This window comes from Hylobates moloch, unplaced genomic scaffold (genome assembly GCF_009828535.3).
Source record: "Hylobates moloch isolate HMO894 unplaced genomic scaffold, HMol_V3 SCAFFOLD_13, whole genome shotgun sequence".
Lineage (NCBI taxonomy): Eukaryota > Metazoa > Chordata > Mammalia > Primates > Hylobatidae > Hylobates > Hylobates moloch.
The window spans coordinates 29901303-29916193 of record NW_026652288.1 but is presented as its reverse complement, the minus strand read 5'-3'; the positions used below and the strand labels follow the sequence as shown (position 1 = coordinate 29916193).

The 14891-nt window shown below is 42.4% G+C and overlaps 1 protein-coding gene across 7 annotated transcripts; it reads right to left on the bottom strand.

Moving 5' to 3' along the window:
• Positions 1-563: 563 nt before the first annotated feature.
• On the bottom strand, positions 564-14152 carry YPEL5 (yippee like 5). Of its 7 annotated transcripts, none has more exons than XM_058426843.1 (6): positions 14005-14152; positions 12536-12830; positions 9385-9448; positions 5961-6140; positions 4302-4466; positions 564-2478 (listed from the first exon to the last, which is right to left on the bottom strand). In XM_058426843.1, the coding sequence occupies exons 5-6, from the start codon at positions 4440-4442 to the stop codon at positions 2254-2256; spliced, it is 366 nt and encodes a 121-aa protein (XP_058282826.1). In that variant the 5' UTR covers positions 4443-4466; positions 5961-6140; positions 9385-9448; positions 12536-12830; positions 14005-14152; the 3' UTR covers positions 564-2253. The 7 variants fall into 7 exon arrangements, with proteins under 7 accessions (XP_058282826.1, XP_058282831.1, XP_058282830.1 ...); XM_058426848.1 differs by lacking the exon at positions 14005-14152 and adding an exon at positions 12984-13050; XM_058426847.1 differs by lacking the exon at positions 5961-6140.
• Positions 14153-14891: the final 739 nt, after the last annotated feature.

Sequence of the window (14891 nt, the reverse complement as noted above, 5' to 3'; positions counted from 1 at the left end):
AAACAACTTAACGGTTACTGTCATCTAAGACTAAGAGGAAGAATTTTCCTCTTTGATCAGGGGAAAAAAGCTTAAATCTGTATATTCCTCAGTAACCTACTTAGTTAAGTTCACCTCTACTTGTTTAACTCTCCCACCCCAAAGCAAAAATCATTCCTATTAATTAGTATCCCCATCTCAAAAGAATAATGGTTTTCTATAAATAATCCAAAGTAGACCTTCCAATTTTTTTTTTTTTTGCAAATGGAAGTTTTTAAAAGGCACAGAGGAGCTTGTTGCTGGTACCTGCCAGTCACCTAAAAATTAACCCAGTAATATGAAGTTTTTTTGTTTATATATACTGAACTATAGTTATCAGTATCTAAGGCAAAATGATCTCAGAGAAGTTAATACTGGCAAAGTTAAAGTCTTCACGCGTGAATCAGGCAGTTAACCAAGTCAGAACATCACTATCATTGCCAACTGAAGAAAGCTACAGGTACTCAAAGATACCAAGTATGTGTTCGGAGATAAGATGATCACTAGACAAGACCAGTGGAAAATAAGCAGCAGTACTGCACCAATGCAAGACAAAATATACTTTATTGTGACAGCAAATGCACATAGTGCTGTAGGTAAGGCATGCTACTAGGAATCTGCATATAATCAAAAGCCAGTATGGAAATGAATGGAAATGAATGCTGTTGTTCTCAGATTGAGTCCATGGTGGAGAAAGGATAGTTTGTGTCCACTTATTTCAAATGCAGTATCATACCTACTTAATCAGTTACCTATGCTTCTAACCAACAGCCCAGTGGCAAATAAGAGGAACTTAACTGTACTCAGAAGTCACTTTCAATATCAACGACAGAAATATTTCACTAATTCAACTGAGGCAAATTACCTTTCTAGACAAAGGACCTAGAAGTTGAGCATGCAAAATATCCATCCATCCATCCATTCATTCATTCAAATAATTAGCCAATGTTACCGTCATTTAATTCCACCAGAAGCAAATACTAGAGTATCTAGTAGTAGTTTGGGTAAAGAAACATTTACATTTTAAAACTTTGTAATGTCATAAATTTGGGGCTAAAATAACACCAGGTCAAATTTGATCCCTTTCTATTTGAGGGTACAAAGTAGTTTTGGTTTCAATAGCTGAACTTCTGAGGGAAGAGCTGAAAAAAATGCTAATAAGAGATCTAGGCCTTTGATGGAAACTATTAGGCTCTACAGACTTGTCAAAAAATCAATGCAAAACTAAGGGGAAAAAGCTGAAATGCTTTGTAAAGCAGTATTTTTAGATAAGTTGCTTCATTTACCCCTTTTCTAAAACAGATGCAGATTAAATGTTTTTTGCATGAATGCACATTGACATTCTGTTCAACTGTTTTCTAAATGCAACTGCGGATTTAAACAGTGTGCTTTCATTTAAACAAAGAATATTATATGCATGGTCAGTTTAGTTTAAGAGATGAAAAGAAACTTTACTACTAAGAAAATTGCTTATCAAATACTCTCCTTTTATAAGGTGTTTTTAAAAGCAACACAGGACCAAAAGCATCCAACTATTACTTTATTTATATTACTATGCTTAAGTTACATGGAAAAAGACAACCCAGCAGTTCTGTCCCATCTCAGAAAAAGTTTCCAATCAACACCTATTATGTGGTGACAAATAACTAGGAATGGTGACATCTTTGGGTCAAGACTGACAAGGAAGAATGGGCTCTGGTGCTACGGTTCATCTCCAACAAGAATATGGCACACCGGCCAGCACAAGCCATGCTAACACTGAGCCTTTAGCGCTGGGCACAGATTCGGATCTCTTCTCTGAAGCTAGCAAATCAAGTGAAATAACTGGGTTTAAAAAAAAAAAAAAAGTTTAAAATGAAGCCCAAGTTTAAAAACCATACTCCTAACATTTTCCTTTCACAATTTACATAAAACACACTTTTTCACTCTAATAGCCCAGATTTTTTTCCTTACATAGCTCACCACATAGCTGCAGACAGACTCTTCTGCCTCAAGATGTAAACATAGAGTAAAAAATTAACGGCATCTGCATAATATTCTCTCTACACACTGCTGTTGGATGGAAAATACAAAATTAAAAAAAAAAAAAGAAAGAAAGGTTCCATCTTAGATTCTCACAACCTCTTGTTCCGCAGTTCATTAATCCGACTCTGATGCTAAGGTGACAGTGTATGTAAGTAGATTTTTGTTTTCAGTGAAGGAGACCTGGGAAAAGATGGATTTCTCTCTGTATCTTCAAGAGTTATCAGATGGTACATGCTCCTCAAAGCCCTCACTCTCTCGAACTAGAGCACGTTCCAGGATCACGCGGCCTTCCTTATATCGCTGGCTGTCTTCAGTGGCAAACTCATAGATCCATCCCAGTTTGCTATTGCAGTTTTTGCAGCTCACATCTCGAACCATGTGGCGGCCAGTGAGCATGACCCGATCTTGAACTTCACTGTACTGCAGGTTAACTACCTAAGAAGGGACAAGGAAAATCAAAATTGCAAAGGCATGTAAGTTATTTGCCAAGTATGTACAAAATATGGTTAATGCAACAGCAACTTCAGAAAAGGAGAAAGAAGTTGTTACTTTAGTCAAACCTGTAATACCCAAGACTTATTTATAGAAGCTGCTGGGGCAGGCAGACATCTGGAAATTGCACTACGCTAGACATCTAATGCAATCATGCACTACCGTACTAGCCTAAGTCACACTATTTAAACATACTAGTTACATTTCTGTATTGCAGGTAAGAAAAAGTCCTGGAACTGGAGCCATAAAATGTAGGTTTGGGTCCAATTGTAGTAATTCATCATTATTCAATGATGAGTGCAAATAATACAATCAATATAAAAGAACCCAATGCACCATAGTCATTCCATAAAACAGTCTGTTTGTTTCTGAAAATATACCTTATATATAGACTGGGACAGATTAAGCCTACTAAAGACCATACATCTGCAGTGCATAGTTTTAAAGTGAGTTCAAAGACAATGAACACAATGAAGTGGGTCTGAGACAATCTGTGACGAATTTCCACTGATTCTGAATACCCAACAATCTTCTACACTTTCCTTTTCTGTAAAGGGCCAGATAGTACATATTTCTGGCTTTGAGGGCTATGAGGTCTTTGTTCCAACTTTTTAACTCTGGCACTGCAGCATGAAAGAAGCTGTAGACAATACGTAATGCACAAGCAGAGCTGTGTTCCATTACATTTACAAAAACAGGCAGCTGTCCTGCTGCAGTGTGCCCCCCTCTGTACTGAAATAAATGTCAAAGAGTATGCTCTATCAATTCTGAGAAAAGCTGCTTTCTACATGGAACAGAGGAGTGCCCACTGGGGAAGTTCATCTGATCGTCTAAGAACAGCACCCTAGACTAGCTATGTTCCTTAGCCTAAAATACTTGGAAATTCAACTTTTCTATTATATACTAGATTCTAGGAGGCAGAATCACGGCATCCAATTTGAAAGCAAGCCAGAAATTAGAGAGACAGGCAGACTGGGCACACACTTGCAAATCAGAAAAACACTCTTTCTGTCAGCAAATCCATGGAAGAATGATTGGTGAGCACGAATTAGAGCATGAAAAGTTGGTTAGATGATCCTTATTTGCTGTCAAGTTATAATAGTTTAATGCCACTATCTCCCTATATGGATAAACCAGTGACATGTGGAGAAAGGGAGGTGGGTATCTTGACCTGTTCCTTCCATAGCCTGTGCTGAAGTTGCTACCAAATTCTTACACTGAACATTTCCTGAGGCAACAGAGACCACGCTTCTTTATACTTTTTTTTTTTTTTTTTGAGACTGAGTCTCACTCTGTTGCCTAGGCTGGAGTGCAGTGGCACTATCTCCACCCACCACAACCTCCACTGCCCAGGTTCAAGCGATTCTGCTGCCTCAGCCTCCCGAGCAGCTGGGACTACAGGCACACACCACCACGCCCAGCTAATTTTTGTATTTTTAATAGAAACTGTGTTTCACCATGTTGGCCAGGCTGGTCTCGAACTCCTGACCTCGTGATCCGCCCACCTCGGCCTCCCAAAGTGCTGGGATTACAGGCATGAGCCACTGTGCCCAGCCTACTTCTTCAAACTTCCAAGGTTAAAATCACACCCTAGTAACACCTTCCTAAGGTCCCATCAAAGATGAGCTAGTGGGCAATCATTTCTGTAGATTTCAAGCTCTCCTTCTGACTCTTCCTGGTATCTCTAAGCTCTGAGGGGGTATTCTGGTGTTGCAGTCAAATACAGCCAATGAGCCCACTTAGGAATCGAACTTTTTCTCACTGACCTTGTTAAAAAGAAACGCTCTGCCAGTGGCGCCTGTGAAACGAGTGGAGATGAGTTCTGAGCGGTTCGTCAGGATCGTATCACAGTTCGCACAAGAAAACAGACGGGTACCACCGATATGATCAAGGAAAATTCTGCCCATTTTTATGGCTGAAGTTCTAAAAACCTAGGAGCAAATAGAAAAGGATAACAAATGCATTATAATAATGTTAGCACCTACTTGGGGGTCATAGAGAACCATTTATATACATATTTATGTAATCTCTGCTTTGTAGTACTCGATGTGTAAAATAGCTGATCCTGAACAAAAAGATCCAAAGTTCACACACTGAACAAATAAACAGGCATGCCTAAGCTAGGAAGATTTTAAAGCAGTGAGCCAAGGAAGTAAACCTATTAGCCAAGGCCAAAAAATGGTGTCACTTCTCTTATGGCTGGTGTGGAAAAAGAAAATGGAAAGTGGCATTTCAGAAAATGAATGATGTAAAGCACTGGCAGAGAGGTGAGAAAAAAGGTTTAGCATAAATGTTAAGTATACGTTCTGAGCATGTATAATTTCAGAAAAGAATTGTGAGGTTTCAGTGGGATACGAGAAGAAAAAGGGGCAATTAGAAAACAAGAGTAGTCTGGTTTGAGAACATAGAGTGAGTAGGTCTGTGATCACCAGGTGCATTTACAGCTGTATAGAGGTGATGACTAACTAAGTCAATGTCTAGGGAGCACTGTTACTAGGTACTTATTTCAAAATTGTCACAGCTCTGTGAGGTTGTTACCATCACTTCATAGATCATCCAAGTCAAGTCTAAAAAGGTTATTAACTGGTCAACGGTTACAAAGCTGTTAACTACAGCAAAGTACAGAATGCAATTCACCTAATTCAAAGTTCTTCCATGATCCTACACTGCCTCCAAGATGGTCCAGGCTGGCATAAGACTAAAGCAATGAGAACAGAATAAGGGAAAGATAAGCTTTCCCATACAAAACTTGATTATCTTTAAGAAATCTTACTGATTCAATAAATCACAAAAGCGCTGAAACACTGAAAAGATACAAGTTTGAAACATATGTCTGAAACTAGGCTAACACTTTAACATTCAAAAGTTAGGGAAGTTACTATATGCAACTTCTTAAATTCATTACAACTAATTCTCCTAAACAGTATTTTTAAAGATCTAGATATAGTCAAGAATATGCCACAGTTTTAATTTAAAACATAATTTATTCTTGGGTAGTTATCAGCTCCTGTGTTTTAAGTATTTATTATACATCTTTCCAATGGCATGCAGAGCTAATATAACTGCCACTGTGGAAAAAAAAACTCCAGAATGCATGTTTGTAATGAGAATTCTACTGTTGTCTTAAGATTGGGGGAATTCCATTACAAATTTAAAAGGAAATTCCATTCCTTCTAGGTCTATGAACTTCCCCAGCCATTAGGCAGTCCTAATGTCACTAGAAATGCCATCACAAAAATCATTATGACTCCTCTTAAACATTATGAAAGTTTAATAGGGAATAAAAAACAAATGGTGAATGACAATCTGCAGCTAGTAAAAGGAAAACCAGCATATTAACAAGCGTCACAATGAACCTTGCACTAAAACACAGACTTAAGCTGTAATATTTACATTTCTATAAAACAACAAAAGGAAACACTTACTGCCTTATTTCAGCCTTTAAGATTACCGCATTATTTTTTTCCAGATGATTAAGAATACAACACTTGGCCAGGTACAGTGGCTCACGCCTGTAATCCCAGCACTTTGCGAGTCTGAGGTGGGCGGATCACCTGGGGTCAGGAGTTCAAGACCAGCCTGGTTAACATGGTGAAACCCTGTCTCTATTTAAAATACAAAAATTAGTCGGATGTGGTGGCGCACGCCTGTAGTCTCAGCTATTCGGTAGGCTGAGGCAGGAGAATGGCTTGAACCCAGGAGGCAGAGGTCGCAGTGAGCCAAGATCGTGCCACTGCACTCCAGCCTGGGCGACAGAGCGAGACTCCGTCTCAAAAAAGAAAAAAGAATACATTTATTATTTATTTACATATAAGTCAGAAGTTGCAAATTCGAGGCCTACAGGCTGAATTCGTTTGGTAGCCTTGGAATACAGCAGTGAACAGATACAAAAACCCTTCCCTAAAAAACATATGTGGACGTCTGTTTTATTTGGGTCACACAGTTTTTAATCTTCATTTTAAAAAGTTGAGATGACATTTAAAATTTGGAAGATCTCATTAAAGAGCCTGTAGTTTGGATTTCTTTTTAACAATGGGGAGGGCACATATTCTTCTATGGCACAACTGACTACAAGTGAGCTGCACCCCTAACCCTCACCAGGCCATTTTATTTGCTCAGTCTCCACTTTGCTTCACACAATTACTTCATCTGTTTGGTCCTTGCACCAATATTTGAATGTATGACTCCTGATATAAATAAAACATTCAACAAACCTGTGAGCAGTTAAGTTTGGTCATGTTTCTGAATCTTGATCATTAACAGAAGGGAATCAATGGCAAGGTTTTGGAGTCTCAGCTGTTAAGGTATACGCCTCAGATTCTGTATGTCTTTGAAGACTAGTATTTGTGCAGTCATTTGTAACCTCCAGCTAGGGGTCTGGGACTCATTATTTTAAAGCCAATTTCCCTTAAGACCTTTAAATACAATATTCATGTTGTAATTTATTTCAACCATAATGGTAACTACCTGCACCTACACTGACCACTGCGACACCATACTGTTGTGGTAAATGCGCTGGACTTCAAAGTGAACTTTCCCTATACCTTCTGCCTACATCATTTTATCCTGGGCTAAAAACTACTGTGATCATTTCCTACTGAGGGTAAATACATTTAACATGGCTTTTTCCCCTGATTCCATCTATTTTTTCTCTTTACCCAAGTATTTTTACTGGATTCAATTATATGATTCATTACCAAGACCAAAAATATCTGAGCAAAACCTTATGTTACACTATTCCTAGTTGTGGTTGCCATTTATAGAGAATTATATATATAGAACTGTAGAATGAGTTTTTGTTTGCTAAGAAAGATAAGTTAGAATGCCACAGGATCTTGCAGAAGCAAGCAAAACATCACTTGCTGTCAAAGGTCTTTAGGAAGTAGAAAAACCTCTGTAGGGTCCTTAGGCTCCAAGGGTAGCCCTGACCTTTGCAGGGTTAGAAACTCAACCTAACACTGACACTATTCAAACTCTTAAGAGGCTGACATCCATTAAAATGCCACTGCTATGGTCTCAATGTTTGTGTACCCCCACCAGTTCATATGTGATATTACCAGGTGATTAAGTCACGAGCACAGAGCCCTTAAAAATGGGATTACTGTCCTTATAAAAGGGTCCCAGAGAGCTGCCTGCTCCTTTCCACCATGTGAAGACGAAGCTAAAAGGTACCATCAACAGACATTGAATCTTATCTTGGACTTCCTGGCCTCCAGAACTGGGAGAAATAAATTTGTTGTTTATAAGCCATCCAGTCTACAGTATCCTGTTAGAGCAACCAGAATGAACTAAGACAGCCACTTATTTAAGGAGGACAAAGGCCGGGCATGGTGGCTCACGCCTGTAATCCCAGCACTTTGGGAGGCCAAGGTGGGCGGATCACGAGGTCAGGAGATCGAGACCATCCTGGCTAACACGGTGAAACCCTGCCTCTATTAAAAATACAAAAAAATTAGCCGGGTGTGGTGGCGGGCGCCTGTAGTCCCAGGCACTCGGGAGGCTGAGGCAGGAGAATGGTATGAACCTGAGAGGCTGAGCTTGCAGTGAGCCAAGATAGTGCTACTGCACTCCAGCCTGGGCAACAGAGCGAGACTCCGTCTCAAAAAAAAAAAAAAAAAAAACAAAAAAAAAAACAAAGGAGAACAGTCATTAAAAAAACTAAGATATAACACTTGAATCAGGCTTCTCTGGACCTGAATAACATATTGAACTCTGCCTTAGACCTAATAATTACTTAGCATCTACACTGTATGGAACACTGTACTTGGTATTTACATACCACATTTAATTTTGACAATTTTTAAAGTAGGTATTTATTACCTCACTTTTATAGATGAATTAAAGAGACGGTGACTTTCCACAAGTGGCCAAGCCACTGCATTCTATTCTCTCTAGTGATTAGAGGGCTGTCAGATTTACTCTCTCCCTCAGGGTTTACCATCAGTCCTTCCTGATTCCATGCTGTTCCTCCTGTATTCCCTATCTTGATTGGTGCCAACTGCAATCACAAACTCTCCTGAACTAGAAACCCTAGTAAGTCATTTAAAAAAACTGTAAAATTAACAAGACTTCCTAAATCACTTTTGGAAGTTTACCTCCCTCCCCTTCATCACTCTATTAGATTCAAACTCTCCTCACATCCGGATAAAACTTTCACGGTCAGGGAGTGTGTACTGTTAAACCCAACATACATTCATACATACCACTTCATTTCTGCTACATAGAGCTACAAAAATATGGTCAAAGGCATGTGCCGCCCCTTTCTAAAAGCTCATAGAGACTGCTCCTTTATAAAATTTGAAACTTTTTTTCTGACAGAGTAGAAAATTGCAGGTTATTTTTTTAAAAAGAAAAAAAAAAACAGCTTTATTAAGGAATACTCTACATGACAAAGTTTACTCACTGTAAGTGTACAATTCAATGACTTCCAGTCAATTTATAAAATTATGCCACTATCACCACCAACTGGCTTTAGAATGCTTCCATCAGCCCCTCAAAAATTCCCACACACCAGCCTGCAGCCAATACCTTCTCCAACTCCCAGCCACTGGAAACCACTGATCTGCTTTCTGTCTGATTGCTTTTATATTCAAAATATTTCCCAAGTATGCTAATCACCTTTCTTTGAGTAATCCCAGATCTCTTCAGCCACGTATTTCTAAAACATCTTAAGAGTGAGCTGTTTTCACAGACAGCTGATGTTTGGTGTTGATTCTAGGGGCAGCTTACCGTGTCCTTTAGTAGCAACACACAGGCTTTGGTATATGTCAGTGCTGAAGTTCAAGTTTATAGCTGAAATGAGAGCTAAACTTATCATAAAGCTTAAGTTTTATTTAAGATGTTCCCTACCTTATCGTGTTATAAATAAGGCCTTTTTGGTACTATCTTCTTGTAGGTCCAAGTTATAAAAATCCTAGAAAGGTTGAATAAGAAAAGTACCAAGCTTGATTGTTCAACTGGAAGACTATTCTTAGTTTATTTGAAATTACCTGAAACAGTGAGGGGCTGGGATGAAAATATAAGTGAAATTTATAGACAATTTCACAGATCATATTTTAGTATTATTTTCAATTTCCTCCCTCTCTCACCAATAGCATATTTAGCTATCTACAACTTCCAATTTCTCTTTTATCAGAAGACTCTGGTGAAATATTAATAACATTTTCGGATCTCTCTGCCTTGTTACAGAATTTTTTTTTTTTTTTAATTACAGAATCTGTAAGAGCGGGAAAAAAAGATGATTCTCTTCAGAAATCTGCCAAAGAGTCTCCAGGAATGCATTATTTTAAAATGCATGATGGATATAATGGACTATATAATTTCCTAGTTTGCTTCCACATCAATAAATTTTCTAAAAAGACTATTGGTTCATTTTACACATACACTATCAAGCAAAATACGGTATCTTGTTCACTTGTCTGGCTCATTGCTGATTGTTTTCCTTAAAAGCTGGGAAGGCTGTGGGTCAATTCAGCTCGCCACCTGTTTCTGTACTGCCCACAAGCTGAGAATGAATTTTGTACTTTTAAATGGTTGGGGGGAGGGGAGAATATTTTCTGACACGATTATATGACATTCACACTTCGGTGTCAGAGTTTTTAGGAACACAGCCACACCCATTTGTTTACACTTAACTCCTTCCACTTTACAATGGAGAAGTATGAGGAGCTGTTACAGAAACCTTCTGGCTTGCAAAGTTTAAAATATTTTTTTACCTGGCCCTTTACCAAAAAAAAGTTTTCCCTGCTTAAAAACACATTCTGATAGTGAAAGAGCTTTGCATTTAGAAAGCAGTCTTTCCCAGAAAAAATGGAAACTTGGTTGGCATTTGGAATTAAGGCTAGATAGGAGTATTTGAAAAGATCAGTTTAATCCCATTCCCCTTTTCTTTACTGATTTTCTAGCTAAAATCCTTAACTTTCTGTAACCAGTTCAGCATGTTGAAGATCAACTCTAATAAAGATTATAAAAATAGATAATATCTACCAGCTGCTGTCTCCTCTCTCCACCCCCAGGACTTAAACTGTGAAGCTGAGATACTTGAACTCTGGAGATTCCTAGGTTCAAATCTCAGCTCTTCCTCCTTAATAGCTTTGGAAACACTGGGTGAGTTATCCTCTCCTGTTTCATCTGTAAAATGGTGAGAGCAGCAGCCATCTCTGAGTTATGAGAAACTAAGTGGAAATACTGTATTCTGAGAACGGTGCCTAGCACACAGTGAATGCTCAATAAAGGTCAGTAAAACTAGATTATCTTCTTCAACATTCCTCATCCCAACTCACCCTATGACAGATGAGAAAAGCATGGCTCACAAAGGATATGAAACAATAACAATTAACTGGCTTCACTTCCTGCTAATTATGCTAAAGCTAAGCAACCAGGTGATAGAAATTAGAAGCTGGAGGAAAGTTAGAAACCTTCTGAAGCATGTCACAGTTCTGGGTCTTAAAATAGGTACTTGTTGTCCCTATAATTAATAATCCAGTTTGGTTGCAACCCTGGCAAGTGGAATTAGTCAAAGGAGGCACCACTTCCCAGCCCTAAAAATACCAGGGAGGGTAGGTATCTATTTGCATCTCATAGGACCTTCTGATGGAAAAACACCCAGTTCACAGATAAACTTTTCCTTAGTAAATGAAACCATCGCCTCGGGGCATTTCCATAGAATACACACTCCATCAGATCCCCAGTGTTGGACAGACCACAGTGGGTTTTCCATTGCACCAGAAGATGGGACAAAGGCAAGGTACAAAGACTCTGCTGCAGGGAACTGAGTATGTAGGCATCTAGTGCAGAAAGGGTTAAAAAAGCAACCTGCCCCTTGCAGAGGTGGTGTTGTTTTGCAATGACTCTGCTAAATGGAATCCGGTGGAAGCCAGCTTTCGTATCTCGTTTTTAATCTCTTCCCTCGCCAAAACAAAGGATAAAAACCCAAATAACTTTTAAGAGTGCTGGGTTGGTTACTATAATAATCAGCACTTATTGCTATTGTAATTTCATCAACTTTTTATACTGAGTTGTGACTAAACGCTATTAAAAAATCTACATGGGAAAACAGTTTGATCCATACAACCAACTTTCCAATTTTTGTGCAAAATATGTAACAAGCTAAGTTTTCAGTGACACAAGCAAGCTCTGCTATCCTCTTGCAGTGCGTGACCTGTTTACTTTGCTGTGTCAAATGATGTCCTGGTTGTGGAATCAGGTCTTCATTTGCAGTAAGTTTTAAGGATATATTTTTGTTTTCCCCCCTCAATAATGCCTTTTTTCCTGTTTTGTTAGATGACTTTCAAGTTCACTATATTTCAATAACACTTAAATTTGTTTAAATATTAGAAAATAAGACTAGTCATTGCACTCAGGAAACCGTGTGTGTTAGTGCACAATCTGAGTTGGTCATCCCCCGCTAAACCCTAGCAAGACAATTTCATGGTCTCGTTTGTTGTGATGCAATACCAAAAGCCTCTAACTAGATGGATTGACGTGTAATTTACCTGTCTGGCTTCTCGACTCAAGTGTCAAGTAGCAAGTTCAGGTCTAACTAAGGTTCAGTTCCTGCATTACACTGACATTACTACACAGGATTACCTTAAAACTGACATTGATCTCTATAGTTATTCACCATTAAACCTAAAATGATAGTTTAGGCACAAATATACCTAGGACTACGTTCATGTCTAATGGACTGTTTTTCAGAGGGTAGTAGCTGCTTTAATTACTTCTTTTCATAATTTTTGGCCTTATTTCCTTTCACTTTTTTCTAAACCTGTTTATTTTTCTCATTACTTAAATAGAAAACAGAAAAGGGAAATTAGTCTAGAGAAAAGTTCGCAATGATCCAACCAGGTAACATTATTTTCCAAGCCACATATATTTTACTAACGTCTCATTACTAAATATTTAACTTTGTATTTTGCTCGATCGCATTTGTCTACGACTTTTGATTAAGTTATAAGCTTCTAGAGAAACTATTCTAAATTCTTTGTACTTTACTTCTTACCTAACCCAGTACAAGTATGCGACAAACTTTCAGGAAACGAATCCACCAAGGCACTTCACTTCTAGCATGAATATGTACCCTGGGAACACCACATGCCTTTTGGTTCCTCTTTGGTGGAATGCAGCTGCGACGCTGTATATGTGGCTATGCAAAGTTAGCTAATATCCTACTCCTCCCAGTCTTCACCACCAAGTCTACTAATTTTCCAAAAACACAAGGTTAGCCCGAAGTTACTTCAGGTTTTCCATCTGTCAAGACGACGTGGAATAAAAATCCTCAGATTACCAACAGATCTCTGTAAACAGAAAAAGTTTAAAAATAAATGAGCTGTACAGCTTCCCAGACTCTCCCTTGAAAGGGAGATTAGTTGGTGTTAGGATTAAACAGATCTTTGTAGTATTTCAATTTCCCACTCCCGCTGATCCGGACACTCATTTGTCCCATCTACCTGCAGAGGAGGGTACAGGAAAGGGGTTGCAAGGGCACGCCCACCCTCCCAACTGCGAGCGGAGGGCAGCCCGCGGCCCGAAGCTGGCAGAGCTAGGCCGGCCCGGGCGACCCCCGGGTGGGCTCGGCCGGCAGCCGCAGTGGGACCCGCGAGCGCCCCCGCTGGCCCAGCTGATGGCGGCCACGTGACGCCCGCCGGCCAATCGGGAGGGCCGGGGGCGGCAGAGCGCGGCGGCGGCGGGGCCTCCCCCAGCACAACAAACACGGGCAGGAAACAGCTGAGCGGGTGGCCGACAGGCTCTCTTGGTCCCGACACCCGGCGGGCTGCCCAACCGTCACCCCGCGCTGTCAATCCCGGGTCCTCTGGGCAGGAGGGCGGGGGAGGTGGACGTTCATGGGGGGAGGGGGCAATGGGAGACACCGCCCCCGCCAGGTGGCTGGGCCGCTTGGGCCGGCCGTGGGCCCTGCTCAGGACGGTTCACGCAGTGCGGTCATCGCGGCCCAAACAACTCGGTCAAGTTCCGACTTGGCTTCGGGGCGGAGACCAGGCGCGCCCCCGACTATGCGAAGGGTGGGGGCGGGGCAGCCGCGACCCCGGTGCGGCGAGTGGGGGGTCGCGGCCAAACCGTCCGCCCAGGGGGCGCCGTGGGCCTCGGCGCCGGGCCTCGGAGGACGCGGCGGGGAAACGGGGCGGAGGCGCGGGCGCCGCGCGGAGGGGTTGCGGCTGTTGTCGCACCGGTCGCCCGGCGGCGCGGCGGGGGCGGGCCGACGGCGGCCGCCGCGCCAGGCCTCACAAAGAGCAAACAGCCCCGCGCGTCCGCCCGCGGTCCCAGCGCCGGGGCCCGCCCTGAAGGATCGGGGGCGGCCACGCTGGGACCCCGGGAAGAGCGCGGCGAGGAAGAGGCACTTCCTGCCTAGGCCCCCCACCCTGGGCCGATCCCCGAGTGCCTCGAAGCCGCCTGACCCGAACGGGCGCCTCAGTCCCCACCGGCCCCGACCCCAGCCCCTCTCGCGGGACTCACCCTGAGCGGCGGTGAGATCCGCAGCTGCCAGCGGCTTCTCGCTCTTCAGCTGGTATGAAGCCCCTCGGCCACCCGAGTCTCCGCGTTTAGTCAGGCCCTGGCCTTGGCCCCGCCTCTCCCTGGTTGGGCCTCAACGTCAGTCACCCGGCGTGGCTCCGCCTCCCCGCAGTCAGCTCTGCCGGTTGGCCCAGAACGCCCTTCATTTCTAGGCCCCGCCCCTCTCCTCGGCCCCCTGCCTTTTCCGCGGGGCCCCGCCCCTTGTCTGACTCACCCTCCCCCACTCCCGCACCCCTCCGGTTCGCGGCCCACCCCTCCCAGAAGCCGCAGACCCAGGGCAGGCTCGCGACAGCTCGCTCCGCCCCTGACCCAGCACCTCGGACTCGTACAGCCAATCAAAGAGGCTAACTCTGCCCCCTCTCTCGAGGCGGCCAATGTAGTCAGTCTGGGGACCCACCTCCCCCTTTCAGCTGAGCGCACACAACACAGCATCCACGTGAGTCAGCTTCTTAAAGGAGAAGGCTCAGCCTTTCTAATTGCGGCAGCTGCGAGACATCGCGCGTCATTAGCGTCACCAGGTGGCGGCTGGAGCCGAGCTTCCTGATACCTAGTGAGGCGCGGTGATGACAAGTGAAAACAACAAGCTGTTTCCTAGACAAACAGCTGCCTAGGTAACTAAAGTGCACCGTGTAATTCGTTTCTTGGAGGCCGTTTCCCCGACCACCCCGGTAGAGGGCTGCCTTTTGCTTTCAAACCCTTAGCCCTCGAGTCTAACCACAAAGGCACTCCTAAGAAACATCTGTGGATAAAGGATTTTTCAACTGCAGTTGACTTTATTTACAACTCATTTGAATGTTTTTTCTGGGTAGTGGAAATGATTCTCAAAAAGA

Excerpts from the sequence above, each read along its gene's own strand:
- YPEL5 (XM_058426843.1), bottom strand. The coding sequence starts at position 4,442 with ATGGGCAGAATTTTCCTTGATCATATCGGTGGTACCCGTCTGTTTTCT. Across the intron at positions 2,479-4,301 it reads GAGCGTTTCTTTTTAACAAG|GTAGTTAACCTGCAGTACAG; the intron begins GTCAGTGAGAAA and ends GTCCCTTCTTAG.